Raw genomic sequence first — 24514 nt, 5'->3', positions numbered from 1 at the left:
TCTTTCTGGCACGCATAAAACTGTGGACTGTCAGACTTGTCTACAGTCTACAGAGACGTAAACGTCCGCTTCGGAGTCCCCAAGGCAAGAAGGAACATGGCTGGTTAACGGCAGCATCTACCTCATTAACGCACGCCGCGCCGATTGGCCTCAGGGAGCTTCCGATTCTCCACTGGTGGGGATCCCCGGCCTCCCCCATCTCCGGTGAACTCATGGCCCCCGCTGCGCCGGAGGATCTCCAATGCACGGCGAACGGCAACTGCGCCGCCCCGCCGGAGAAGGCCTCGGCCGCCGGTTACGGTTACTACCTCCCGGCCGCCCCGCCGGTGCTCGCCGACGGGGATGACGAGGTACGGTGGCTCCGGCGGTGCGTGGAGGCGGCGGCGAAGGGCTTCGCTATCGGCGCCGGGCTGAAGGGCGGCCTCGCGCTCTTCTCCGTCCTCGTCCGCCTCCGCAGCCGCCGCTCCCCCAGATTGAGGTCTCTCTCGCCCACCTTTGCGCGCAAAAGTTGGATGCTTTGGTGGGGGTTCTGGGCGTTACGGCTTTACAATTGTTGTGGCATGGTGTACTGGTTCGTGCAGGAAGGCGGGAGCGATGACGAACGTGGAGGCGGTGGTGCTGGCGGTGAAGGAGACGTTGAGGTACGGCATGTTCTTGGGGACATTTGCCGGCAGCTTCGTCTCCGTCGATGAGTGCATCGCCGCTGTCTGGGGACGTAAGAGGTCGGTTCTCTGACACATCGCAGTTGAAATAGTTCCTCCTCTACTTGTTTGGGGCAAACGAAGATGCGAGCTTTGATGAAGGGGCCGGTTGTGAGCTGTATTTACTCGTAGCAGAGTTCATAAGGTGCCCCTGCGATGATTTGAGCAAATACTCGGAACTGGCTTTGGTTGATCTGATGTGAAGATAGTACGAGGCTACTAGCTTGGATCTTGTATGCAAGAATTCTAAGTCTAGTTAGTGGGAATTACTATGGGTGATGTGATGAGCAGTATAGCTTTCATTAGTGCTTTCAGTTAATATTTGTGGGAGAGGCAAGAGATGGTACTTAGATGAGAATTAGGTTGATTGTGATGTACATTGTTATTTCTTTCTTGGTACTGTGAATTGCCTGCAAGATTGATGACTTTTGTGATAACTTGTTTCACTTCTACAATTGCAGTTCTTAGCGTGGAAACAATTTTTGTTCCTTAAGGAGAGAGGATGCAAATTTTGATTAGACTAGTGTATTATATAGCATGGTTGCGTCTAGCGAGGATTTATGAACATTTATTGAACTAGAGAAAGATATTGTGAGATACTTTTGTAGATTTCTGTCAATCACATTCAAAGATCTTTGTGCGGTAAGAAGTTCAGTAGTCTAGAATTGTGACTTGTTGATGCTAGTAATCTGTGATGTTTTGATGTTGAAACGATCTTTCATTGGTTTTCTGCTGAAAGCCACTATATGGCAATCACTGTTGTACCATTTCGCATTTGTTGTTTCATTACAACCTCCATGCTATGTTTGTGAAGCACCATATCCTTACTGTTGGATAAAGTATAACTGAGTACTCTTGTTGCTTCAGAACAGCAAGGTGGAGGTCATTATTAGCTGGGTTGATTGCTGGTCCTTCTATGCTCCTGACAGGACCGGGAACTCAGCATACTAGCTTGGCTATATACATTCTCATGCGTGCTGCTGTACTTGCATCCCGCTGTGGAATAAAGAGCAAAAGATTTGGAAAGATTTGCAAACCTTTGACTTGGTCACATGGTGATATTTTTCTTATGTGCCTCTCATCTGCACAAATTTTGTAAGTTCCTTCTCAATATCCACTACATTTTTAGGCTGTAGTAGTTGTATACATAAATGTGTGAGTGTGACTACTGTATCTCTATAGGGATTGCTTAAAAGTTACTCCCTCCGATCCCAAATATAAGTCCATTAGGACATCGACACGGTCTCCAATGTCACTTTGACTAATAATATCTATAAAAATATATCATTTCAAATAGAAAAAGTTATATATTATGAATGTATTTTTCATGATGAATATAGTACAAACCTAAATGGACTCGTATTTGGGATCGGAGGAAGTACAAGTTATTGTTAATATACTTAAAAAGATGTGCAGTGAATGGAGTTGTTTGGAGCTGATGAGCATATCATTGTACATGTGAAGCTTGAAACTAGTATACCATGCGGCATGCATAGAAAATTGTTTCTCTTGTCATGGTCGAAGTAGCATATCTGAGAAAATGTGTAAAAAAGAATGCATATTTTTTTTTTAAAGAAGAAAAACAGTAAAACCACTCAAATTGCTTTGCTGGGCCTAAAAAAATTGAGCATTGGTTGATACAGTGCATTGTTGAGACTACAAAATAAATTCAAGAATGTGGGAATATTTTAGAGTTGCAGGGGAATTTCCCTTGTTAATGATCACCGACCTGCAAGTTCATCATGATCTTGTATCATTTTGCCAAGGGTGCAACCTATAAGTTATCGATTTTGTTATATCATCTACATAGATGCATTATGCTCAATTTATTGGTCAGTAGTGCATATGTAGGTATTTCATGGAACATATTCAGTAGCATTTGAAAATAGTAATTGTTTGTCTTTATTATTTCTTATGCAGGTCTGCTTACATTCTAAAACAGGACAGTTTGCCATCATCATATAAATCATTTCTAAACAAGCATGGTGGAAAGGATCTCGTTATTCTGCAAGGTATGAAGGAAATAGTCAACCACACTGCTTTCACAAACTTAGCGGGTATCGAGAAGTACTACAAATCTGTTGGTGTTGACCTAAAGTTAGATCCAAACATGAACGTGCCTTGCTCAGTAAGTATTAAATATCTGTTTCTATCCTGTTTTTCCATGTGATTGAATCATTGATCATAATGCATGTTATACTCTGAAATTTGGCCCATCAAGCATCCAATCCACAGAATCTGTTTTGTGCATAACGTTTCATTATAACATAACTATTGCTAACTAATCTATTTTCACTTATTTAGTAATTTCCATTCCTTCTTTTAACCTTAAATTTTCTGTGTCAGATTGTGCATGGTAATCAGTCATGTACAGGACATTTTATTTCTTTCTTGTTACAAGCGTATGGAAGAGCACTTCCAGTTTATGTTCCAGTCTACTTAGTTCCTGCGCTTGTGGTTCATCGGCAGGACCTCATGAAAAGGTATACCGTTTACTATAATGCAAGTACATTGACATCATGACATGTTTGGATTCTAATATTTGGAAAACAAACATTTTCTGCTTCCAAACACCATGTGTACCCTTCATTAACTGAGCTTGGTGTGCCAAGGACAATCGTGTCTCATGTAAGAATCAACAAGTGCTATAAACTGTTTTGCTTCCCTCACAACATGCAGGCCTTACACCATTCTAGGGAAGAGTCTTCTAGGAACAATGAGATCTAGCCTGTTCCTCTCAGTATATTGTGCATCTGCATGGTGAGTTCGCAAATTTTCTATTTCGACTCTTATGGTAAGCATCCAGATGTGTCGTCACCCTTTCTTGGGATGACAATTCATGTTGTACCCTTCTCTATTTCAGGGCTTGGACCTGCCTGCTTTTTAGAATCTTCGAGAGTTGCAATACCCCTCTTGTTGTACTTGGCACGGTACACATAAATTTTTTGGCACATAAATTCAGCATATTTTCCTAATCCTGCAGCTTTATGATACTAAACTGTTTCCATACAACAGTTTCCAACAGGCCTCGCATTGTTGATCGAGAAAAAGAGCAGGAGAATTGAGATATCCCTGTACTGCCTTGCCAGAGCTATCGAGAGCTTTTTCACATGCATGACCGATGCAGGACTCTGCCCTCCAATACTTCAGATAAAGCGAGCCGATGTAGTGGTCTTCAGTATGGCTACCTCGATCATTATGCACTGCTATGCGCAGGAAAGAGAGGTTTTCCGGTCTAAGTACCTGAATGTGCTCGACTGGGTATTTGGTGTGCCGCCTCCACCCGACAATGAGGGTAAGAATTATCAACCAGACAATGAAGCCAAGAAATGTTGAGTGGCATGCTGGTGGTCTGTAGAGTTCATTACATGTTTTTGTATGGTCATGTGATCCTAGTGTGATAGTAGAGGCATTAGAGGATTTCTAGCTTACAGTGAGCCTTGTACAAGAGTCTACTCGCAACAAGTGGGATTTAGTGGGTACAGCAAAGCACAGATTAATTCAATTGATTTGTCGGAACAATGTCCTGGTCATTTGAATATGTATTGTAACTTAATGATCTCGACGTGTGTAACTTAATGATCTTGAAATCATTAAAAGTTTTAGCCGTTAAAATGAATGTATGGACTCGGCTGTTTCAGAGGTCGAAGAACTTGGAGATGGAGCTCAGCGCTTACCACAGTTTAGGCTTTAGAAAGGCTGAGGCTAGGCCCAAAGTCGCAGGATTACTCCATGGATTATTACCATATCGAAACAGGCTGTTTAGGATGTTGACCAAACCTGCAACCAAAAGATAGGAAAGGGTAGGGTCAGAATTGGTCAGAGGCGGAGGGAGAAGCAGGCGAGGAGAGGAGACGCCTAGTGCTGCCATGAGTGAGCATAGGGGTGAAAATGGTGATGGAAGTTCCCGACCGACTGGTGATTGTTTCCGTAGAAAATGGGAAATAGGAAGATTGAAGTGGAAATCATAGGAAACGATAATAGAAATGGGAGGGCATACTTTCGATCAAATCGTAGGTATACCAGATTTACATGGATTTTTTTTCATTTTTCCGTCAAAATTTTGAATTGCAAGGGCCCACGTGCTAATCAGCCAACCCACTGAGCCCATGTGTAATCATATATACCTGTGCGGTTTTATTGAAAAATGATGTTACGTTGAACGTATTGTAAGTTGCGTAGTTTGAGCGAATTTTTATGGTACCTAGTTTATAGTCATGCTTAGTTGAATGCTCCAAGCTAAGGAACGGACCTGTGGTTCTACGGTTTAGTGTTTCAAATTTGATTTACTGTTTTTGATATTTCGACAGTTTCAATTTAGTTTTTGTTCCGGCTTTATCGTTTCCGAGAGAAAAAAAAATGTGGCTCCGGAAATGATACTAGCAATTTTCAATGTTTATTATCGTTTTTTTACACCTAGGTAAGCATGAGTTTCAGGAGAAAACTTGAGATGAGGAGAAGAAATGAGTAGGGGAGGGGAAGGCACATGGTCAAGGGAAGTACGGGCGTGGGATAGTGCGACTGCAGGCGCATAAGTTTTAGCTATGCTCTGGTTCAACTTGGACAGAAGTATCCATTCAATTCTATTTAATTATCTATACTATAATATATACGAGTTATAGTAGAACTGAATAATCTCCACCGTTATTTGAATTGATTAAACGGTCATCGTGCAAAAATTCTTTCCGTTTCTTTCAAAAATACATTTAATCTTACATTAATTGTCTTCCATCTAGACGTCTAATATTTATCTTACATACATTTAAAAACACATTTAATCTCTTATTATTTATCATTCATGTATAGACGTCTAATATTTTCTTTCTATATATTACTATATTTTAGATTGATTCTACATGTATGAAACACATGTGCAATTGCTACTTGCAGTCAAACACTTCAAAATAGTGGAGAACTCTAATCCCATACTTCTCGCTCAGTGAACATCTATTAATTAGTTGTATGAAATTTAGTACTTTTCTCCACTATTAGATCAAGATGCAACCACCTATCTCACTTTTGATATATCTTATACTAAACCCTAATCCATATTTCAGATCTCTTCCAACCACCACCACTGCCATATGTGGTTGCCGACATAGAGGGCAGTATCAATGTTGTGTGTCCTTTCTTCTTACATCCCAACCACTACTTTCTCCAATCCTCCATCATCCTTGACAAACTTAAATCTAGAGGTGCCATTTAATTAATCTAAGAGTACCTACTAATCATCTTTAGTTTAACCAATAATACTATTTTTTAAAATTGAGATTTTTTTAAATAAAACTAGTTTTATTGGTTGAATTCAAGAAGATCAATGGGTACTTTAGGTTAATTAATTTGCACCCCTACTTAAACCCTTTATGACGCTCTCCTTCATTATCTTTAGTGCCTGGCATGACCAGATCCGCTACTGTTGTCCTGTCATGTTGGACAAGCCTACCCCTCGTGCTGCTCTACTTCATTATATTTAATGCCTAACCGAATCCGCCACCGCCGCCCTCCATCATCTTCGAGAAGCCTACTGTTGACAACCAAATTTGGCATGTTATGGTTTGGAAGCATGCATATTCAAACATTATTTGGCGGGATAATCAAGGTTAGGGAACAAGCATATGTTTGGACAGTCAATTAACTGGCATGGTTAGGTTTATTCAGTTGCTATATGAGTAATTAGCCGAGTGAAGGATATGCTAATTTATTTAGTAATTAACTCGGCTGTGGGTTGATCCAATGGCTAATTGAGTCGCTAATGAAGTCGATTAGTGGATCAAGTGTTAAATAAAACAAAGGGAAAAAAGGAAGCAAATTAATTAAAGCTTGCATGGATCATTCACGTCCATTGCAAACCAAGCCAGGGATGCACGCATGCACGTGTGCCCTCCAGCTGTAGATAGCCCTTTCCAAGTATATACGTACGTGTGTACCTATATCCGAGCTCTCGTCAGCCGGAGATAAAATATGGGGCTGGGAGAAAAGTGTTCTTCGCTCCTGATGTATAGGTCTGGCCCTAGTTGCTTGCGACCGGCATGGCATATCGATTTGAGAGTTGGATGAGTTAGAAGGGGAAAGCAAAGTATGAGAGATATATATACGTACACATGAGATAGATATGCATGCATGTTACGAGGTCATCCAACTTCCAAGCCCATATACGCGGTGGCTTTTGTAATTTCAGTGGACATGGTACTGACTACTGAGCGGTGGACAAGCAGCTTGGTTGCCTTGCATGATGTCAGCTGGCCACGAGAGAGGTTGCTTCGCGATTTGCTGATGATGATTCATTCCGTAGTGTCAGATTGAGCTTTTCAGATGTTACTAGTCGGTTTAATTTTTACCAATTTATTCGTAAATTAGTCTCTCGTTACTGTAAAAACGTAATAATTTTTTTTTGTTAGTGTGCGTCCTACTTATGATGCTATTGTATATAAAATACTCCTGTATAAACAGAAAGATCCATATTTTTATACGAATCCTACCCTTCGTGTCGACCTCCTTCATCGTCTTTAATTCCGACCATAATCGAATCTACACTTACCGCAACCTAATCTGGTAGCTGCTGCGCCACTGTTCACCCTCGCTGGTGAGTAAGATAACTTGCTGCAAGCGACCGTGACATAAATCACGAAAAATCGATTGAAAATTTAATAACTTTAAGGTGCTGGAAGGATAGCAGCTGGGTTATCTGCGTGACTGATCTTCTAGACCGTCGAATTAAGATTCAGATATGACGAAAAAGGTCGGTTGGACAGAGGCCAAAAACCATTTCTTCCTTGCGATATTCCCCCTCCTTTCCTCCGACCTCCGATCCCAACAGTTTCACTGTGCCAGTACAATTCCCTGTCTCGCACCGCTCGAGCCAAAAATAGCGATCGCGCCGATCGCGCCGAGCCGTCGCGGTGGGCCGGCGGGCAATGGGAGTTGGGCGGGGGCGGTGATGGGCGCGGCGAGCTCGAGGCTGGAGAAGGCGCTGGGCGAGCAGTTCCCCGAGGGCGAGCGCTACTTCGGCCTCGAGAACTTCGGCAACACTTGCTACTGCAACAGCGTCCTGCAGGTACGCCGGAGCCTTGTTTTTCCGCTCGTACCGTAGCCCCCCTCGAAGGCGTGAGGAGCGATGCGATTTTTGCGAGATCGCGTCGCGGTGATTGCGCTCGTGTGATGCTTGCGTAGAAGATCGCGGGTTTGCGCCAGATTTTTGCGTGGGGAATTTTTTATGATTGTCGAGTAATAATATTGTTCCTGTTTTGATTTTGTAATATGATTCATAATGAGTATCTGAATTGGAAGACTGCATATTTGGTCTGAAATGGGGGATTGGGGGAACCCATGGTCTCTGTGCTGACATGCGTATATAACATCACAGTGAGCTCTTTGCTTCAGATGTAGGAGATTAGAGTGTTGCTTCGGATGGGGATCTTTTGATCAGAAACATTTTGAGAAGGAGATAGCGTATTCTCCTCATAATGTGTGATTCAACTGTTTTCTTTTTCAGGCACTTTACTTCTGTGTTCCTTTCCGTGATCAATTACTGGAGTACTATGCAAACAATAAAAGCACCGGAGATGGTGAAGAGAACATGCTAACCTGCTTGGCTGATCTGTTCTCTCAGGTACTACTGCAGCTATTGATTGTTGCAGTTGTTATTCCGTCCTCAGCTTTTAGCATATACTGTAATGTGTAGAAATCACAGATAAACATATTGAATATTAACCGTGTGTATCTTGAATGCCGTGAGACTATCTCCAAGAACGTTGCTGGTTAATTTGACAGAGTTCCTTTACCTACAGTACTATTGATTGTTTAAGTTGTAATTCGGTTCTCAACTAGAAATCACAATCGGAACATACTGTATCTAAATTGGTAGCTTATCACATGTATCTGAATAACATGGTATTATCTCCAAGAATGTTGCTGGTTAATTTGATGGAATTTTTTCTAAGGTACAACAACTTCAATATGGGTCATCGATCAAGCTTGGTTTAACTGTTAGGGTTCAAGCAATATGATAAGTAATAGGTCACCAATGACTACTAATTCAGCATTAATTTCTTATTGATAGAGAATGTTTAGTTTAAAAGGAAATAATAATCGTGGAAATTAGGATGCACCATTTTTGTATGAAATAAATTTTTAATAGAATACTTCCCAGTTCAAAACATGCATTGTGAGCAATTATTTTGGACCTTATCAGAGAAGTAAGATTAAAAGCGTGGCTTTACGTTGTGAAGATTGTTGGTACAGAAATGCAGGATGAAATTACTTTATACTGTGTGCTTTCCTTCTGAGTAGCGCATAGGAAGCGGTGGTTGCCGGTTAACACTGTCTGCTAGAAGTAGTCCTCAACAATGTACAGTCAAGATTTCTTTTCATCTCTTACCTTCCAAGAGATTAGAGGAGCATGCTAAGAGCTCTGGTTTGACACAGTTTTTCGTTAGAGACCTATAGTATACTATGTATGTCCCTTGAGCGATATACCACCTGTTGGTAACCCCTTGGAATGGTTCTTCTGTCAAAGTAAATGATTTGGACAGAGGAACAGACCTTCCAAACAGCCTGAGATCCCCCTCCCCCCCCTGGAGAGCACCATGGGATGCTTTGAGAACAGTCCCCCTCTGTTCAATACCGATACCAGTCAGAGTCCATAGCTGATGAATCCCTTTCTTTTTCCACGCTTTCCCCATCAGTCAAGACACTATGATCAATTCTCTATCTCTCTCTAATCTTCCGAACGGACAGAAGTATGTGTAACTGAGCAAACCTAGACATGGTTTTAGGAGTAATGTTGTTACATGGGACAAGGACAGGATTCATTGTTGCCTTGCTTGATCACTGGATATTCATGGATAGATTTGTGTTAACCTCTTTTAGTGAGAGGATATATAGGTGGTAGTCAATTACATTACAGTTGTTTTACTTTTTTCACTTTCTTTAAGTCTGAAATCTGACTACCAATGTGTTTGGGAAATTCCTTTTACCTGGAGGCATATTACTTGTGTGAGATGCTATAATTTGATACAAGTGACTGTTGGAATACAGTGAAGAAGAAAGGATGATCTATTGAGACAAGATAATTACTCTTTTCCTTTGTCTATACAGATAACTAATCAGAAGAAGAAAACAGGGGTTATTGCACCTAAACGTTTTATACAACGATTGAAGAAGCAGAATGAGATTTTCCGCAGCTATATGCATCAGGTAATACATTTAGTGAATCGTAGTTTGACTTTTGAGCAAGTATATGGTCACACTAGATCATCTTAATCATCTCATAAAACTTGTGCTCTCGCTCTATGGGTTAGGCTAGTAGGCCCTAGGCAGGTTTTCCGCATGATTTGCTGTTGTGGATTTTGTCCAGGTGTACTTTCTTTTTCCATTGTAGCACTGTTTTCAAGGTTATTCAATTACTTGCAACAGGCTGTTTACTTTGGGTTGGTAAGTGTTCAATAAGCAGGGGTGTATGTGTAGCAAACCGATCTCTGGGTGCTATCTACAAACTTGCAATATGGTTCTTGGACACATTCAGAATGGACTGGATTTAAAGGAACTTGAGGGCCACAATGATTAAAATTTTGCCCATGGATCCCTCCTACTACCTCAAATCTCTATGCATCCTATCCGTCCAAATCATACCGAATGGCCCATGTGTAACTTTGTGACATTTGCATGATAGTACTTAGAGATGGTTTCACACTTGATGCTATTTATGGTAACTTCTTAATACTTTAGAGCTAGTCACGGATTGGCATTGTACATTTCAATTTTGGGCTTTTGGCTAGTTGCCAATGAGAAGCTGAGACTCCTGGGCTGATGAGATATGGGAATATGTTTGAGCATTTTAAAACATGCAAATGGATTTGCAGTTCATTGTTGCAATCAAAATTTTAGAACACTTACAAGATCATACCATTTATATGGTTTTCTTTATCATCGTAGTGTGACTTTTGTGGATAGACCATGAACTCAACAATATTATATTTTACAGGATGCTCACGAATTTCTGAATTTTCTGCTGAATGAGCTAGTTGACATTCTAGAGAAAGAACAAAAGGCTGTGAGAGACTCTCTTCAAAATCTTTCGTTGCAAAAGAATTCAAATGGCCCTATTAATGGTCAAGCCGATGGTAGTCACAAAGAACTAGCTGCCACATGGGTCCATAAATGCTTCCAGGTGAGTTTCTATCCACATGTTTTTGTGTGTGTGGCACGTGTGCTCACGCCAGTTTATGCTCTTACTACAGTCTTGGAGATGAGCCTATTACTCTTTTATTTTTGTAGGGAATATTGACTAATGAAACAAAATGTCTGAGATGTGAAACTGTGACTGATAGAGATGAAACATTTTTTGACCTGAGCCTGGACATTGAACAGAATAATTCGCTCACGAGTTGTCTTAAGAACTTCAGCTCAACAGAGACTTTGAATGCTGAGGATAAGTTCTTCTGCGACAAATGTTGCAGGTATGTTATTCCCATCCCTTTGATTGCCCATAGCTTTCCCGTGTAGTATCCCATATTTCCTCCTGCTTGCATTCAGTAACATGGCAACAATGCTCAGTAGTATGATTTTGCAGAATAGCATTGGAGGCTTGTGGTTGATTTAGCTGTATATACTGCTAGTTTTATTCCCTTGTTGCGTGTTTAAATCTACTGTTGTTGTTGTTGTTGTTACGTGTTTAAATCTACTGATAAATAATCCAATAGCGTAGCGTGTAGAGCTTCTCCAGCGACTTGGCAAAAGTTGTCTGCTATGACCTGTTAGGAGACATTTCCATTTTCTTTTTCTGTCATATTTGCTGTGATATTTATATTCCGAAATTTCTAAATAACTTTTGCACACACACACACACACACACACACACACACACACACACACACACACACACACATATATATGGTCTCTATATTCCTGGACTGTAATGGCTTCACTTCAGTTTACAGGAAGCACAGAAAAGAATGAAGATAAAGAAACCACCAAACATCCTGGTAATTCATCTCAAGCGTTTCAAGTACATTGAGGAGCTTGGGCGCTACAAAAAGCTGTCATACCGAGTGGTTTTCCCTCTAGAGCTTAAACTCCTCAACACTGTTGACAACTCAGACTTGGAATACTCCCTTTTTGCCGTGGTTGTGCATGTTGGAAGTGGACCAAATCATGGCCACTATATTAGCTTGGTTAAGAGCCACAATCATTGGTTGTTCTTCGATGACGAGAATGTTGAGATGACTGACGAGTCCATGGTACAGGCATTCTTCGGCTCGGCACAAGAGTTAAGTGGTAACACTGATAATGGCTACATACTCTTATATGAAAGCCTTGCTGAAAAAAGTTGATGCCCCTCTCATACCATGTGATTAGTTATACAATTTTCCTTTCCTCCCCACACTTCCTTCTCCTGACAATATAGAAGGTTCAGTAAAACTAGAATAAGCTGAATGTGAGACCATTCAGCTTCAGATGTTATGGTAGAATCAGTGTTTGGCAACAAAACAAGTTTTCTGGAGGGGCTCTGTATGCTATAGCTGTAGAGGTCCACTAGTTTCTTGTTCCTATTTATTTTTCTTTTATCTGGTTTATGCGTACAGATTGTATGAAACCCAGAATAATGTTTGTTGAAAACCTTTGTCATGTAAAGATATATGCTATCTTGGAAGCCCTTTGGCTTCGGCTAAAAATTTTGTTCGGAAGATAAAAAACTTTTTGCTGGTCTTCATGGGGTCCTCAACTAACTACTTCTCTTTCCTGCAGCTGAAGGTTGTACATTCGTGCACACTTTGCAGCTTTCTTTCTTTGTATGCTGCTCCTTTGGTGCAAAAGACATTGCGCCTATTTGAGAACTGACATGAAATGAGCTGAAAAATTAACCTCCGCTCGTAAATGTATGATGCCCTAGAAAGCGTGTAGTTAAAGATCTCTAACTGACCTTGAAGAAAAACTATTTGAATTGACCATATGGACATAATGTCATTCGATTTGTAGTGCAATTTTCTTTCATAATATAGTAATTTTATTAAAAAAAATTACCATTTTCATATAAAAAGTTATGGTCAAAGTTGCATATTGGAGAATGTCATACATTTACGAACATAGAGAGTAATGTTAAGTCTGTTAGACAACATGATGCCAGCCTGTTCCAAGAGAGGGATAACTGGGTAGCGTAAAGTCCAGGTGAGGCATCAAGCTAGTTTTACATTGGGCAATCAATCCCCTGCGGAATCACTTGATAGGCGAATCACTAAGGGATTTGTAACATTAGTGTCGATGTGGACAAACTGTTCTTCCTGCAGATACAAACTAGTGAGAAAAAAAACTTATCCAAAGGCCTACAATTCAATCCCAGGCGCACCCAGCGTGCCAAACTCGAACCAATAATTCGCCACAGCGACAGCACAAAAGAGAGCCAGAGTATTCCAGTGCTGACAAGCAGTTTTCGGGCAGTGAACTGCATCTGGCGACGAGGTTAGCGTCAATGCGGCTGCAAAACGGGTCAGGCTCTCCCCGGTCACACCGGCCGTGACAGTAACCAGCAGCGTGTAAAACCGGGGCGCCGTTTACAACGACAAACCGGTGACGACACTCGGGCGAGTTTTGTGCCCTGCGCACGGGAGAAGCTGCCTCGATTGTCAATTCATCAATCAATCAGCTCCATGCCCGAGTGACGGAGCACGAACGTACGCACGTAGCAGCCGGCAGATAAGCGCTCCCAGGTCCGCCCCATGCAGCCGTCCCGCGCGTGCCTTCGAAATGATAACTTGTTCAGGACCCCGGGTCCCTGGTTCGACCGACGGAAGTGGCGGCGGCGGCTCTGGCGTCGTCTTACGGTCTCACATTCCCGCGTGGTGCCGGCCGGCCGCAGTTGGTCGCCGCAGGACTCGGGGAGAGGAAAACGTGGTGCCCGAATCGCATTGGAGTTCCAAACGGCGACACCGACGGCCCCTCTTTCTGCTCCAAAACAAGGCGGACCCTGCAAGCGCTGGGACGGGATGGTGCCAAACTACGGAAGCTACGTTAGAGGCTGCGCTCATCGCGTCATTTTTTGTGCTCGGCCAGGGCAGTAGGGAGTTGTGCATGATAGACCAGGAAGCCCGTCAGTTGGTAACAACAAGTTACTCTAGTTGTTTGCTCAATCAGCTTAGCTTGCAGCGATTTCCCTGTCAGAAAAGGAGCAGTGACAACTGGCCAGGTAAAATGGTTTCGGCCGAAGCTTTTGGACCGGTGACATCCAACCCGAAGGATTGACATGCATCAAAAAGTTATCTATCGATCGACTAAGATTACGGAACCAAACAGGTTGACATCTCATTATGGAATGCAACCGAATTGGACAGGTTGAGGTTAAGGTGACAAATTACTCGTGTGGGGTACGGTTTCCGCGAGCAAATTATTCCAGGCATCAGTAGCTATCGATCGACTAAGATTCAAAGACCTTTGCGTGCCTATCTTTTTTCAACCAATGATGCTCATGGAAGGTGCACGTGTGACCGTAAATTCCATCATGATCCACTTAACCGATTGTAGATTGAAATATCGTCCACCAGTCTAACCTCTGAATCAGGAAAATCCAGTACATGAAACACAAGTTCTACCTCCTATCTAAAGCCGACGGTAGCAACTGACGTCTGTTCATTCCCTGGTGTCAGCCAGACTCTGCACATAGCGTTTGTTTGAGACCAGCGTTTAATACTGACACGACTCCACGACTCGCCCCGATTATTATATCGGCACCGTTTTCTTCCTGGCGATAAAGAAGGATTCTGCAATATCCTGTCAGTTGAGGAACAAAAAAGTTTAGAAATAGGTCTTGACCCTCGATCACGACTCGTGCGGTCATACTTTGTGGCTCTCGGCTACGCATGGTCAGCAGGACGTGTTCTTGCACGTCGAAGCTCGATGCGGAAAAGGTGCACGCAGATTACGAGGGCTCAATACGTGGGTGCTCAACTGCTCATCGTTCAACGGTGGCAGCGGCACGAGACGTAAAGAATGGCCGGACATCTCTTTGACTCCGTGGTGTGACAGGGAGAGCTGACGGATCCGGCCAGGCATCCGAAGCGACGTAGCGGAATGACGCTGTCACTCGAGGAGAAATTCCGTGAAAGAGCCCTTGAGTTGCTACTTGTGAAAGCTTTTCCCCTGCAGAGCAGAAGCTTTGTTCTGCTTTTATGTAGAGGGCGAGCTGATCACGCAGATGTAGAAGAAAAGAACGGTGCAGTGGTCTGAAACGCAGTGGCAGGCTGGGTGAATAGCCAACTGCCATTGTGGGAAAATGTGCAGAAGGCCGCGAGATCGCGACAACGTTCTTGTTCTAGACACGCTCTAAAGATGCTGAAAGATGGTCGGCCTCTTGGCCGTGGGCCTTGTGGCGGAGCACGAGATAGTTTGCAGGATTCTTCCATTCCAGGAAGATGCTTTTGTGATACTAAACACAGTAACAACGGTTGTGAGCCATCCATTTTTTTTATACTAGGTATTACTGATACGTTGCGACCTTGAACTTTGAAGAAAGGAGCTCGACAGGGGCGATCCGGCATCAATACCGCGCCAAACTCGACAGAAAAAGTCGCAGCTCGCGACCTCACAAGAAACCTACAGAATCCAGAAAGATCAGGGGACAATCAACAACCCAGCGAAAAAGGATGGCCGTCAAAAAGATTAGGAACGTCATCTTGGCGAATAGTTGGACGCGACACGAGCGGGAGCTGGAGGATGCGCGTGTCGCGTCGCACGCCGCCGCCGGTGGGAGACGGGCCCTTCGACCGCGCGACGGCCGGGTACGACATGGCCTGGGAGCGCGAAGCGGCACGTACGCCGCATGCCGCCGCGCCCGTCGTGATATGTGGCCCTCGCCGTCACGTCCCGCAGCTGGCAGCCTGGCCCAAGCCAAGGCGATAGATCGATTTCGGAACGGATCTGGAAGGTTCAGGCTTGCGTTCCCACCGGTTCTTATTTGCCATTCTATTCTCGTAAGAGGAAAATCTATCTCCTAATCTATTCTCGTAAAAGGAAAACCTATCTCACAAAAGTCAAACAAGAAAATAGAAAACGCACTGTCACGTATGCAACCGACCCGAGGTAGCAAGAGTCAAAGCCGGAACCACTTCGAATCGAACAGTACAAGGTTGTGTCAAGTGGGACGGGGGTGGTGACGTCGGCAGCTCCCGTGCGTCAGGCGCGTCGTTTCCCGCATCGACCAGCGTGGTGCGCCCGGCTCCCACCGCTCTTCCGAGCTCCCCTCCCTGTATTTCTACCCCCGCCCGGCGCTTCCTCTGTTTCCCACCCCTCCTGAGCGCCGCCACTGTTGCATCTGAAGGTAGTGGTCTCGATCTCACCTCTGTTATTTTGGTTCCATCATGCTAATAATGGAATTGCTCTCCTCCCCTTTGGGCTCTGAACCTCTGGTCGATCTTCTTGCTGCGTGCAGAGCTACAGGCCACGTCGGCTTCCCCTGCTCTCCGATCACTCTGGCCTGCCCCGCCCCCGCCTCGCCGCCGGCTGGCGCATCAACCAACGCGCGGCCACAGGAGGGAGCAGGCACCGTTTCTGTCTCCAGTTTTCTCCTCCGGACGGGCTCTCCCATAGACAACGGCTAAGTAACTGCGACACCTGTTCCTCGTGCCTACTCTCTCGGCAACGTTTTCGTAAGTTCGTTGAGGTGTCAAAGAATTGCCTGCCGTGTGACTGTCCGGGATGGCCAAGATCAGCTGCTTCTCTGGTCTGCTCGGCGGCAAGAGGAAGACATCAAAGGTTGGTGGCAGAGGCATACTCAGCTTTCTCTGCTGAATTTTGGTGGGGTTCTTCGTTAATGAATTTGAACTTGGCCATCAATGGCAGGTTAGGAGCAAGGTCGCTTACGGCAAGAAGACTAATGGCAACGACTGTCCGAAAGTGAAGCCGGTGGAGTTCATGGGCATGGCGGACACTGTCGACGTCAGCAAAGGCGGTGGTAACGCCCCAGCATGCGTCACCAAGGTTGTGGTTCATGCAGCCGCCGAGTTGGCACGCCATGGCCGTGACGAGAACGACGACATGGCCTCAATTAAGAGGGACTCATATGACGCCGACCTCGTCGCCGGCGCCGACTCGTCAGGTTACAACAGTGATGACACCAACAAGAATGCTAAGAGCGCCGAACCGGACGCTGGTGAGTCCTCCAGCGTTGGCCGCATGGCGCCGATCGCTTCACCAAAGCTGATGCGCTCGTGCTCCAACATCGAGACGGCGAGGTCTGTCCCGAAAGGGTTCGATCTGCCGGCGAAGTCACGCTCCTATGACGACCTAAAGACCTTGCCTTCCGGAAGGTTGACTACCCCCAGCGGCGAGCCGGACGCGAGCCCGACGGCGTCCGTGAAGACGTCATGCTCCGCTGACCGCGTCATGCTGAAGAAGCGGTCGTCCAGACAGGTGCTCCCGTCCCGGAGCCGGAAGCTGTGGTGGCGGCTGTTCCTGTGGAGCCACCGCAACCTTCACCGGGCGGGCGCGAGCGCGACCATGCCAACGTTGCCATCGGCAGGCACAGACGGTGCGCCCTACCATGACGACGGTTACACGTCGGACACGCTGGACGCAGTCACCGCGGCCACCGCGGATGCCAAGAACAAGGAGGTCGCAGTGGACGAGGAGCCGATCCCGAACCAGTGGGTCGCGTTCTCCGCCGAGGCCTCGTCGCTTGACCGTATCAGCGCGTGGGTGAACAGCCTCGGGAACGTCTCCTTCCACGCCGTCCACGAGGATGTCACGGAGCACGACGACGGCGCGGCTCGCCCGCAATGCTCTGAGATCGTGGAGTCGTCGACGGCGCGCAAGAACCAAGGCCGAGAGAAGCGGCGCTTGGCGGAGGAGTCCGTCCAGGCCGGCAGCATCATACAAACGCTCAACAAGCTGTCGTCCGTGGCGCACATCTCCAGCATGGGGCTCAAAGTCGTCCCTATGATCGCAGCGTTCTCCAGCCTCCGGGCAGTCAATCTGTCTGGCAACTTCATTGGTAACTCCTCATTGCAAAGTCAAAAAATCTACTCGCGTAACATGTTTACATTGTAACTAACAGAAGTAAATTTCTTTTGTTGCTTGGCTAATTTAGAATTGTTTGGCGTCGCAGTTCACATCTCCCCTGGATCGTTGCCCAAAGGCCTGCACTCGCTCGATCTGTCGAGGAACAAGATTGCCAGCATCGAGGGGCTACGGGAACTGACGAGGCTCCGCGTGCTCGACCTCAGCTACAACCGGATCTCACGGATCGGACATGGTACGCATGCCCTGGCATTACACCATGATCATTACCAGTTTTTTCTTTCGCAAAAAAAAAGATCATTACCAGTTATTTTGCATTTCTGCAGTACATGTCAAGTGAAAATAAGGTGCCTTGGAGTTATTTGCGTCGCACGAATCTTGTTCAATGCACATATGACACCCTGTATCGCTGGCATTTAGATTGTTGTCAGATCCTCGCTCGTGCTAAAAAGTAGGATGGTCCAATCTGCAGGCTTAGGGTCCTGCGAGACATGATGGGGAAAGGACCCTGCGATTTTAGCTCATTGTGAGTCTGTGACTGAACAGCTTCAAGTGTTCGTACGCTGCGTCTGGTAACCAGTAACGTGCTTACGCCAGATAGGAATAGGACGCCACATGCACCAGATATCTGATGTAGACACCAGACACCACACAATCTACTTATCAGCCTTTCATGCATCCTCGTGACCGCGTCGGCGCGTCTCATGTATGCTGTTATTACCTGTTTGGTAGCATACTTGTTCAGACCATGGGAATCCGGTGGATCTGTCCATCCCAACTTTGATCATTCCCAGAAACATACGTGCATGACCTCTGGCTCAGCTCTGTCCGGCAGCCGTTTGGAGCTGCCCTCTCAGTCCTTTCACCTAACCTGTCTGAATTCTGCATACGTGCATGCATGCTAGATTAGCAGATTCCCACAGTTACCAATGTTCGACAACCTACGTGAATCGAAACAACAGACCAATTAACGTGCGTTTTGCTTCCTACGTCCAGGTCTGTCAAGCTGCACGGCGATCAGGGAGTTCTACCTCGCCGGGAACAAGATCAGCGACGTCGAGGGCCTCCACCGCCTGCTGAAGCTCGCCGTCCTGGACCTGAGCTTCAACAAGATCACCACGGCCAAGTCCCTGGGCCAGCTCGTGGCCAACTACAGCTCCCTGAGGGCGCTCAACCTGCTCGGCAACCCGGTGCAGGCCAACTTCGGCGACGACACGCTCCGAAAGGCCGTGTCGGGTCTCCTCCCGCGGCTAGAGTACCTGAACAAGCAGCCCGTGAAGCCGCAGCGCGCGCGGGAGGTGGCCAAGGACAGCGTCGCCCAGGCGGCGCTGGGGAACAGCGGGTGGGGCTCCCGCAGGCGGGTGTCGCGGCGGGTGAGCCAGAGCCCCGGGTCGTCGGTGAAGAGCCGGGGCAGAGACGGGAGCAGCAGCCGCAGGGGCAGCAGGAGCAGGTCCAAGACCAGGCCCCAGAGCTCGAGCCTTGCAAGGAGGTGAGGCAACTGTGTCATATTGACACGGGAAGGTGTTGAACTGGAGGGAAAACAACGCCATGTGTTTAAACTGCCATGCTGTGAGATAAATAATGGGCATTACTGGATGAAATTTGATGGAAAGAAACTTGCAAAGAGGTGCATTTGAAGCATTTCTTGAATCTTGTCGTAAGCATCTAGTGCTAGCTATCGGTGGCTAATTCATCTTTCTACTTTCTAGTACTCCTACGTCTCAAAAACACGGATGCAGTACCTGATTAAAAAAAGAAAGAGGGGGAGGGGGGAGGTTACAATTTTATGATTGTATGCTTTCACATGGAACAATCGGTACCGTTTGAGTGTTTGACAGTCTTGTTTTCTCAAGGCCGAGACAAAGAAAAAACACACCAGTTGACCTCATGAACTGAGCGGCAAGCAAAAGAGAGATCAAAAACTATGTAGTCCAGAAAATTCCTGAAATACATTGGGGAGATTAACTTAGTTGAACATAGCTGAAATTCCTGAAATACAAAAAAATCCGACCTGCCGGATTCGAACCAGCGACCTAAGGATCACCTGCAACAACTACAGTCCTCCGCTCTGCCAACTGAGCTAAGGTCGGTTTGTGATTAACATGATGATAAAAGTTTATTAGCAAATACATAAAAAGAGTGGCCACAGTAATGAGAACGAACAGATCAAGCGCCCAGGCATGGTTTGCCCAATGCAATCCCCATGGGCAATGCCCAACTGCCAGCTCGAAGCCGCGCGAAAACGGCAAGAACGCAAGGCAACATGTGCATGCATGCATGCGCTGTCCCGCGGAAGAAGTCGCCAAACCCTTGCCGCCCCGCCGGTACTTGTGCATATGCTTCATGCTGGCTCGGCGGTTCTGCAGGCCACACCGACGCACGGGCTCACCGTCACCAAGATCCACCCGCGCGGCGCGCTGTTAACTGCATTGCATTTTGCAGCCACCCCCGCACTGCGCTCCACGGCTCCAGCGCGCGCGCGCGCGCATGACGGCTGCTTCACGGCACGAGGCCACGGCCCGTGGGCGCACGCATATTGTGTACATGTCCACGCTGCACGCGCACGCCAACCTGATAGCTAGCATTGTGCCAAAAGTTAACCACAGTGGCTGCGTATTGTCCACGGCCGCACCTTAATGCCAGCAACATGGCTGAATCATAGCATTCCAGCGTGCTGCTGGGCTTGGTTCTGTAGCTGGGATCAGATTAAAAAGAAACGAGGCTTCGTTAACAAAGGCTCAAAGAATCATTATGAGTGTGTTTGCTTCACGTATGATGTTTTGTAGGGCTATATTATATATATATAGGTCGAGTGCAAGTAGATTGTGTATGGTTATATTTATTGAAAAGAATAATATTTGATTAATTGTATTTATAATAATAGATTGAGCTGAGTTTTTATTTGGTTGACCGAATCTGATATAGCATGAGCAGATGTAAGAGTTGAGATTGTAATTGACTACTCACATAAAGATCATTTTGTGATACTGATAAGTGTACCCATCTGCATGAGCGGGTGTATAAGGATGTATCCGCCAGGTTAGGCTGCAAAGTGAGCTTCACTCACAGGCTAGACTGAAGTCATATATTTGTATTCATAGAACTAGACTAAAATAATAGTTCGTATGTACAGACTAGACTAGAGCAAATTCAGACAACCTAACATCACTAGCAGACTCATTCGCTCTTTTGGTACTCCTGCTGTGGTTCCTATCATTTATTCCGGATGATGATGGGTTCATCTTTGCATCCGCTGCTAAACTACTAATAACAAAATAAGCAAGTACCCTTGAAACTGCGCCAAACTAATTCTACAAGGCCAGTCTTGTTGTCGAGACTCATTTGGTAGAAATGTTCCTATACTGAAGTTTTGATACTAAGAGATAAACCAAAGAGAATTCTTGGAGTAGATCATGCAAATCTGTCAAGTCTCAGTTTCAACACGCGTAAAAAGGGTTACCAGATGAGATGTACCAGCCCACATTACATGTCAGTCACGCAAAAAAAAAAAAAGAATAAATCCAAACTACTACTCTAAACTATGTCGGTTATCCAGATAGCCTCCAAACTTTAAACCGTTTATTTAATCTTCTCCTTGATTATCCAGTTTAGCCGACGTGGAAGGTGGTTTTCACCCTCATGTCCAGATTAGCATGCCAACGTGGAGGGCTCGAATCGGTCCACAAAACCCCCCAGCCCCTGCCCTTGCGTGGGTTAGGGATTTGGCTGTGGTTGGGGATTTAGCCGCCGACGTTAAGCTAGGGTTCCTCTGCGGCTTAGGGATTTGGCCGTTGTCGGGCATGGAGGAGAGGAGTTCGGAGACGTCATGGCCGTGGGGTTCGTTTATGAGCAGCGGGTGACGTGCCTTCAGAGTGGTCAAGTCACCGGTTCCTTACCGGCACAAGCCGTTGGGCTACAAGCCACCCGTGTGGTGTACGTGTTCAAGGAAGGCGGCGATGTGGATAGTTTAGAGTGATTCAAACCTAGGAAGAAGGTATTTGACTTGCGTAAATCGCCGGGTAAGAAGTCCCCGTTTGTTGGATTAGGTCCAAATCGATTATTTTTTGTTTGATTTCTGTGATTTTGTTAGACTGGAGGGTGTGGGTACTAGCATTGGCATGATTTGGAGCCAAGCCCATTTATGAGGCAATTGCTTGTGGATCTACATGACTCGGTGTAGGAACTGAAGGTAGAGAATGCATTTTTTTACAATACCATCCTAAAAGCCAAGAAGGAAGGTGGGCACAGTGCAGAATTGCGAGCAAAGGAAGAACAAGTAGGGATTAAGATGAAGAACTCCAAGCAGTGCGTGCAAAACTGAAGAAGAAAGGGAATGGGAAGATCTGGACAATGTTGGTCTTATTGCTGTTGTTGGGTGTGGTTATGTCACTTCAGTAGTAGTGTCTAGAATTGTATGACTGGGATGATCATGTTTGTGTTCCAGAATTGTATTCATGTGATGGCCTAGAACAATGTAATGTTGAATGGAAATCTATGTTGGTGATAGTGTTATGTAGTACATTGTGCATTGCATTTTGACTGAAACTAACAGGAAGTGAAACTGAAACTAAAGGTGTCCAAATGGGCCGTTCCTACTGGGTCGGTCCGAGGCACGACATTGTAGGCACGGCCCAGCCAGGCACGATCCGGCCCAGTGCGTATGGGCTCGGCTATTTTCTATTTCCTATTTTTATCATATTTTTATCTATTTACTATATATATTTTAATTTTATAGCTATTTTTTGTTTTATCGGGCCGACTGTGCCGACGGGCCGCCCATGTGCCGTTGGGCCGCCCGTGCTTGTCGTGCTCGTCAGGCTGGCCCGGCACAGCACGGTGACCGACGGGCCATGCCGTGGGCCGAGGGGGAGGCACGCGGGCCAGCACGGCACGACCTGTTATAGTAGCCGGGCCGGCCCGAGTGGCCCATTTGATCATCTCCGACTGAAACTGATAGGAAGTGACTGAAACTCATTGAAACTGAGCTGAACATATATTACAGGGGATGACTGCATATAGTACAGGACAATAACTACCTGATTCAACTGAGTTGCACAAGCATATACTTCTTATATTACAAGTTCAACCGACAAAAGAACCCTAACTGAGTTGCTAAAGAACCCTAACTGAAACTGGCTGGAATTTGAAGATATTTCATTGTTGCCTTTCTCCCATTCGATCTTGTTGTCATGCTGCTATGTGAAGGCAGTTCAACTTCTGGCTGTGAAGTCCCCTTTGCCTTCCTGTACCTCTTTCAGTGGTCTGCTACACTCCTGAACCTGCAATTCAAATTATGGTGAGAGATGCAAGTTATTGTACTGGATCATATATGACAAATGCAATTTATTGTACCTCTATAGCTCCCTCAAGGATGTTTCTTTTCTTGCCAGTAGCATTCATTAGGCATCTCCTTATGTTGTGATCTATTTTCTGAAACCTGCTACATCTCCCTTTAGTGTTGGGCCAAAGGCCACGAGCGGTGGTCGGGTCTGGGCGAGCGCGTGGAGCGGGCAGGTCCAGCGGAGGCAGTGGTGGAAGGGCATCTCGACCTCACGAGCATCGAGCACCATGCCGAGCGCAGCGAGCGACAGCAACAAGCGGAGGAAAAAGATAGATGGTTTCGTTCGCTCATTTTTTTGGGACGGACTCATCCCGCATAATTGAAGAATGATTCCGATCCGCCCCATCCGACCATCTCCCAAGTGGCTCTATCTATTGAACCAAACGCACCAACTCAAGCTGTAAAACACCAACTTAAATACTGCTAGGATCACACTGCGAGAGCTTGTAACATGTGGATGTTTGGTGCGGACACTAGTCCTGGGACTATGGTGCGGACTCTAGTCCTTTGCTGGGACTGAGATCCTCTTACTTGAGAGAGTGAAGTCACGGATATACCCGTGACTTTACCCTCTTGCGAACCATCGAATTGGAAATAAACCAACAACATGGATCGCCACAGTATTTCATGTACATTATATTTCTTACGGTAAAATCGCTACAGTAAGATTGCAGCTCACAGAAAATACTGTTCACTAGTCTTCAAGTCAAAGGATCCGGTTCCCCTTTGCAGACCTGACCTGCCTGTTTCAAGTTTGAGTAGTGGCTGCTAGTTGGGGCTCAGGCAAAGGCTTCAGGCCTCTTTAGACCTGAGGTGGTGTTTGGATATATGAAAATAGTTGGGTTTTTTTCTCAAGGAGTCACCATGCTTCGCCATGAATCTCCGCAGAGATTGCTCTTCTGTTCTCATGAGGTAGCCAGGTCGTTGCAGCCAGCGTGTGCGGAGGACACCATGAGCTTGATTTTGGATCTGGATCGGGCTTCCTTGATGTTTTTTCTTGCTTTCTTTTCTCTATTTTTTCGGCTTCATTGATTCTTGGCTTTCATGTCATGGCCGTGATGATTAATAGTTTAATACTCATGTAAACAGAATCAACTTCATGACCATGTTCTCGTTTTTGGTTTTGTGCAGCAGATTATATTGGGTAGTGTTTTCTACAATTTTCGTCTTTTTATTCATAAATTCAAATTATTTCCTACCTTCATTTTCAACGGTTGCCAAACAGAGGAATGATATAGAAACATCATAACCCAACCCAAAACCCGCCTCACCATTCCCCATGTCATTTCCCTATCCCGATCCAAATGCTCATCCAAACGCTACCTGAAGTGGCAGGAACGGCATGAGGCCACTGCCCGCTTCCAAAAAGATAACAGGGCCGCTGCACCATGGGCCCGCTTCATGCCCATAGTCCTATAACAGACCACCATCTTTTTTAATTTCAGTTTTTTTCCTAGCTGCACGTTTG

The 24514-nt window shown here is 45.6% G+C and overlaps 3 protein-coding genes and 1 non-coding gene across 5 annotated transcripts; 3 read left to right on the top strand and 1 right to left on the bottom strand.

Annotated features, from left to right (window-relative positions):
* LOC133911789 (uncharacterized) lies at positions 1 to 4353 on the top strand. 2 transcript variants are annotated; one of them, XM_062354193.1, is made up of 8 exons: positions 1 to 478; positions 582 to 722; positions 1569 to 1796; positions 2622 to 2829; positions 3048 to 3184; positions 3381 to 3461; positions 3565 to 3631; positions 3717 to 4353. In XM_062354193.1, exons 1-8 carry the CDS (start codon positions 213 to 215, stop codon positions 4035 to 4037), a joined length of 1449 nt encoding a protein of 482 aa, XP_062210177.1. In that variant the 5' UTR covers positions 1 to 212; the 3' UTR covers positions 4038 to 4353. The 2 variants fall into 2 exon arrangements, with proteins under 2 accessions (XP_062210177.1, XP_062210178.1); XM_062354194.1 differs by having other exon boundaries at positions 5 to 478; positions 1574 to 1796.
* Positions 4354 to 7401: 3048 nt separating this feature from the next.
* LOC133911788 (ubiquitin carboxyl-terminal hydrolase 4-like) lies at positions 7402 to 12373 on the top strand. Its single transcript, XM_062354191.1, has 6 exons — positions 7402 to 7755; positions 8194 to 8310; positions 9798 to 9896; positions 10684 to 10869; positions 10977 to 11158; positions 11632 to 12373. The coding sequence occupies exons 1-6, from the start codon at positions 7429 to 7431 to the stop codon at positions 12029 to 12031; spliced, it is 1311 nt and encodes a 436-aa protein (XP_062210175.1). The 5' UTR covers positions 7402 to 7428; the 3' UTR covers positions 12032 to 12373.
* Positions 12374 to 15856: 3483 nt separating this feature from the next.
* Positions 15857 to 19346, top strand: LOC133911787 (uncharacterized). The gene is made up of 5 exons (XM_062354190.1): positions 15857 to 16008; positions 16120 to 16442; positions 16530 to 17679; positions 17794 to 17940; positions 18702 to 19346. Exons 2-5 carry the CDS (start codon positions 16386 to 16388, stop codon positions 19196 to 19198), a joined length of 1851 nt encoding a protein of 616 aa, XP_062210174.1. The 5' UTR covers positions 15857 to 16008; positions 16120 to 16385; the 3' UTR covers positions 19199 to 19346.
* A 364-nt stretch (positions 19347 to 19710) lies between these two features.
* Positions 19711 to 19795, bottom strand: TRNAY-GUA (transfer RNA tyrosine (anticodon GUA)). The gene is given in 2 exon segments: positions 19711 to 19746; positions 19759 to 19795. It is a non-coding gene; the product is annotated as a tRNA-Tyr (tRNA).
* Between the last annotated feature and the right edge of the window lie 4719 nt (positions 19796 to 24514).

This window comes from Phragmites australis, chromosome 3 (genome assembly GCF_958298935.1).
Source record: "Phragmites australis chromosome 3, lpPhrAust1.1, whole genome shotgun sequence".
NCBI lineage: Eukaryota > Viridiplantae > Streptophyta > Magnoliopsida > Poales > Poaceae > Phragmites > Phragmites australis.
The sequence above is the reverse complement of the archived record's forward strand: the minus strand, read 5'-3'. Positions and strand labels throughout refer to the sequence as shown.